Below are 5343 nucleotides of genomic sequence, written 5' to 3' on the forward strand. Positions count from 1 at the left end.
GTGTTTTAGGAAAACATGTCATGTTTCTTATAATTAACTAACCTACGTAACTTTTTTAATCTAATCAAATTAATTAAATAGGTCTTATATTAAAAACCGGAAGAGTACGTAAGTGTTTGAGGAAGGCCTTCATATTGCAAGGACATTGGCTTAAGGTTTCATTAAATTTTGTAACTATGAACCTGCTAATAAATTAAACGATGTTTTCAGTGATTCACATGCATCATGCTACTATGTGGGGCCTCATTTTCCTTCTTTTGTTTTATTTCTTTACTTTAACTTGTAAAAAAATACCATGACATCGCATCCCATTTGCAATGACTTTTAAGCTGCTTCCAAGTGGAATGAGCATAAATGAACAATACTATGACATAATTTCGGTTTCTTACAAAATGAGAAAACGCAACATCATTACCCAAAAAGCTTAAATTTCCCGTAAAGCTGAAGCACCCCTTTCTTTAACAAAAAAATTGAGAGTTATACATCAGGAAAATAATTTTGTGCATTAACCACAAAAGTACAATAACCGTAATCAATTTTTGCTCGAGTACAAAAGTGACACACTTGGTGAAACATTACCGCGAGAAGTTGAAGCAGTGAATCCAGAGGAATTTGTGTTGGAACTAAAGCTTATATTCTGGTTTTGACTTGCATATGAAGCACTGGAGCTCGATAGAATTGAAAATGACATTGGGAATTCATGATAAGTTAGTATGGGATAGCTTGAAGGAAGACTAGGAAATGGAGTTTCAAAGTTAAGCACATGAATTGCTTGCCTTATTGAAGGTCTATGGTTATGATCAGGATGAGCACACCACAGCCCGACAATCATCAGGCATTCCACTTGACTGTGGTCAAAATCTCCTTGTAGCCTTGGATCAACTGCTTCAAGAATTCTCCCCCTTCCATAGAGATCCCACACCCAATTCACTATGTTTATTTCGTCTTCTGGAACCCTATGGTTGATAGGTTTTCTTCCACAAACTAACTCTAGAGCAACAACTCCAAAACTATATACATCAGATTCTTTACTGGCCCTTCCAGTAGTGATACATTCAGGAGCCATGTAACCCATAGTTCCTGCTAAAGCTGTAGTTTGTGCTCCTTTTGCATGGTCTACAAGTCGTGCTAATCCGAAATCTCCAAGTTTTGCATTGAAGTTGGAGTCTAGCATGACGTTGCTTGATTTTATGTCTCTATGAACCACACATTGTTCCCATTCTTCATGCAGGTATAATAAGGCAGAGGCCAAGCCTTGAGCAATTTTAAATCTAATTGACCATGTGAGAAACCTTTTGTCACCAAAGAGATGAGAAGCCAAACTTCCATTTGGCATGTACTCGTAAACTAGCAAGAGCTCTTTCCTTTCATGACACCAACCGATTAGTTGCACCAAGTTTCGATGTCTTAGTTGACTAATAGTTCTTACTTCTGAAGCAAACTCCTTCTTCCCTTGTTTAGAATCCTTTGAAATTCTCTTTATGGCAACGTAGGAGTTTGAATCTTTGAGAAAACCTCTATAGACCCCTCCAAATCCTCCCTGACCAAGCTTTTGCTCATCTTTGAAATTATCTGCGGCACTTGCCAATTCGGCATATGAGTACTTTTTGGGCCCTGTTCCTCCTTCAAAATCATCGTCACTGATGTTGTCATTAGACTCACCATCTTCTGTTTTCTTTTTGTACTTCCACAAGAAAAACAATACAACCAGACAAACTAAAGCAATCCCTCCAACCCCTAATCCTATAGCAAGTGCTGTGGCATTTCTACCTGTACTGGGAGCAATACGTGGGAAGTCCTCTGAGTAGAAACTCCATGTATCGACCTTGTGTATTGCAACTGATGTTCCTGTGGCTGCTGAGAAACCGAAACTAACCCATTGAGGCAAGTACTTTCTTAGATCAACTATTTGATGAAGATGTTGCCACACAGTGTTGTTAAATTGATCAAAACCGGTGAAGGAGACACTTAAATTACGTGTACTTGCATTGTAGCTGATGAAAGCCTGATTTGATCTGCCTCCTGTGATATTAGCCAGCCATCGAACACTTCTGTTAGATCTAATAGAATTGATATGGACACCCACATGTACATACGGAGGATCCCAGCCTTCAGTAGGACCCCAATTGGGATAGATATCAAACTCCACAGCAACAAAGGGATGATCTGTTGAATTAAGTATCGTTTCTTGGCCTCCAATAATCAGACCCATAGAACCTCCTCCAACTTTTGGGGGATTAGGAAGCTTTGAGCCATTAGGGGCTAAGAAGAAGGCCATCCCATCTCCAACATTACTCCTGTTCTGTGAATCAATCACGAAGGTGAAATTGGTGTTGAAATTTACGAGTTTCCCGGTGGCTTTGTCCCACAAGTGCATCGGTTCTTGATATGTGGCTCGACCTTGACTATTGTCTGAGGATAGCTCCTTTTGGTTTCTTACTAAGTAGAGGTATGACTCTGCAATGTAAGCTGATAACTCACACGATATCTTGCTATAATCATTGGGCTGGAAACTGGTGAAGCTGAAGTTCATGGAAAAGGCATGGGATATCAGGAGGAAGAAAATTGATATTCGCAACATCTGATCTGATTTGGCTAGGAAGTATGCTGTGTCTGAGCTTTCAAGGAGAGGCAGTTATATATACAGTCGAAGAAGTCAAGAAGCTTGCGAGTCCTCCTTTTTTGGCAAAAATTAATCAGCTAGTGGTAATAATTTTAATTATCTTATTTTTATTGAAGTCTCTGTAATTCCCCCCCCCTATATTACCAAGTCATTGTATCCCTGATTATTATGCATTTATGATGTTATACTAGTGGTTCGGAATTGGTTTTTTTGTTCAAAAGTTAGGAATGTGTTTGGATCTTCTAACTTAACTCCTTAACGAAATAAATGTAGAATGTGTATTTGGGAAGAGGGGAAAAAATCAAAGAAATTAGTGCACCCTTGTATAAGATATGACTTCATCTTTTTGCATAACGTCAGTCTTTTATGTTATTTTCCTTTTTAAATAGCATACTATTTACATTCACTTTATGAATGGGAAAAAAAAATCATGAAATATGATTGGATGTAATTTGAAATGGATAATAAATTTTGGGTTTCATCAATGACCATAAAAAATACCCAGAAAATGATCAATGAAAATGGATACTAATTGTGAGGGGGAGGAGTTGAGTTGACTGAGTCAATATGAAAAAATCAATGCCCATTTGTGTTGAATGTTGACTTTCTCCATGAAGATAAAAGCTTGCATTAACTGTGTTTGGAATCACTACATTGTCCCGTCTCTGATCATATAATTGAATTTTCAACCCCCACATAATGCATTTGTTGACCCGATTTTGTGGATTTGAAGGCATGGCAGAGAAGCTGACTATATTCTCACCGAGATATTGAAAATAAAATCTTTTTTTGAATCAGTTGAAATAGTGATTGGAATAAACCCAATCATGATTCAAATACTATGATTTAATTAAAATGATGAGAAGAACGAGTTGAAGGTCGCTGCTTCTCCGCCTGGGTATAAATGTGAATCTCAAATTGCAAAATCCAATCCCAATCACAAAAATTCAATTCTAAATTAAGAATTACAACTAGTAATCTCAGAAAATTTAATTAAATAATATCAATTCTAACTCAGAAAATCTATTACTCAATTAAATTAAAAGAATTGAAACATAAGAACTCTTCTAATTAACTCTGAAGTTCAAACCCAATCCTCCATCTCCAAGAACCTTGATGAAATTAGCGACGCATGGTTTCAAATTTTGCAACCACAGATTTGAATTGCACGGTAACCATGGATGATCAGGAACGTGTTACTGTCAGGCCGAATACAATGACAGAAGCAGGATGGGGCTTGCTGGCGGTGATGTCTGTGGAATCACAACTCTGATGGCACGACAGAGAAGTCACGGGCAGTGGATGAGAAGAACGAGTTGAAGGTCGCTGCTTCTCCGCCTGTCTCTGCCGAGCTCTGTTTTCAGCTCCCAGTTCTCCCGGTCTGCGCGTGCTGTCCTGAAGATGGTGATGATCGGAAACGGTGATTATGGGTGTGGTGAGGTGTCGCGTTAATGGTTGAAGGGGGTTGATGGTTGAATGATGATGAAGGATGGCGAGGATGGGTGTGGCCTGTGGCCGCGTCTCTCAATGCGTGGATATATGATGGTGAATGGAGAAGATGATTGTGGTGGTAGCGTTGTGAATGGGGGACGGGCTCTGTGATTGTTGGGTGTATGATGATGATTCGTGAATGGGGAATGGAATCCGTGCTATGATGATCGTGGGGATGGCGTCCTTGTGCCTCTGTGAAGATGTGTATATATAGGATGCCGATGAATAAAACTTCCGCCGTTCTGCTCCCACCAAACCTAAATTCTCTTCCAAAAATTTCTAGAATAAAATCTAAGGTACTGTGATATCATATTTTTTCAAAAAGATCAATTAGTTAAACTAAATCATAACAATATGATATTTTTGCTTTTTTTAGCAATATTTTCATCCAATCACCATTAATCCAAATTAATCATAATAAATGCAATTAAGCCCAACTTAATTGATAAAAATCCCAAATAAGATGTGAAAAATCAATATAAAATTAGGATTTATCAAATTCCCCCACACTTGAGCTTTTGTACTCCTGGACAAAGCAACAAAATACAAGCAATCACTAAAGACAATTAAGAATGAAACAATCTCAAAGTATAGATGTGGAAATTTAATTTCCTTCATCATTCAAATTCACATAAGTCACCCAAGAATTAGTACAAAGAGATTAGACAAGATGCACAATTAATCCAATGGGAATAAAGCAACCGGAAGCACTCAAGGGGATTAAGTGTTTCTCTCATCTTTCACAAGTGGGTAATTTCGCTCCAATCCTCCTAAGCTGAGCCCTACCACATGCTTGTAAAAAGTCTAAATTTCAAATCATCAATAGTGCAATAGTTCATAAATCAAGGGGTCTTTTAGAGGGTTGTAGTGTTGGAAAATATGGTGAAATGGAATGAATGAAGAACATAGCAAGAGACATGCATGCATCATGACCTTAATACCTCTTAACTAATAACATCTTTCTCAATGACTTTGAAACACATGCACTAGACTCAATATTTACAAAGTTCTAAGGAGAATGCTTTTTTTTCCCTTTTTTTGTCTTTTTTTTTTTCAATTTTTTTTCTTTTCTTGACTTTTTTTTTTCTTCTTTTTTTTTTGGCTTTTTTGCTTTGCTTTTTTTTTTTTTTGGGAATATTCCAACTAAACAACTTGAATTGACTAAGCAAATAAATAATGATGCATAACTGATATTAAAAGGATAAGATGCTATAATGAACTTTAATGTA

At 37.3% G+C, this 5343-nt stretch overlaps 1 protein-coding gene across 1 annotated transcript; it reads right to left on the minus strand.

Annotated features, from left to right (window-relative positions):
• Positions 1-507: 507 nt before the first annotated feature.
• Positions 508-2581, minus strand: LOC114745225 (L-type lectin-domain containing receptor kinase IX.1-like). The gene has a single exon (XM_028933376.1). It carries the CDS (start codon positions 2579-2581, stop codon positions 533-535), a length of 2049 nt encoding a protein of 682 aa, XP_028789209.1. The 3' UTR covers positions 508-532.
• Between the last annotated feature and the right edge of the window lie 2762 nt (positions 2582-5343).

This window comes from Neltuma alba, unplaced genomic scaffold (genome assembly GCF_004799145.2).
Source record: "Neltuma alba isolate B1F8T4 unplaced genomic scaffold, ASM479914v2 tig00004560_pilon, whole genome shotgun sequence".
NCBI classification, from domain to species: domain Eukaryota; kingdom Viridiplantae; phylum Streptophyta; class Magnoliopsida; order Fabales; family Fabaceae; genus Neltuma; species Neltuma alba.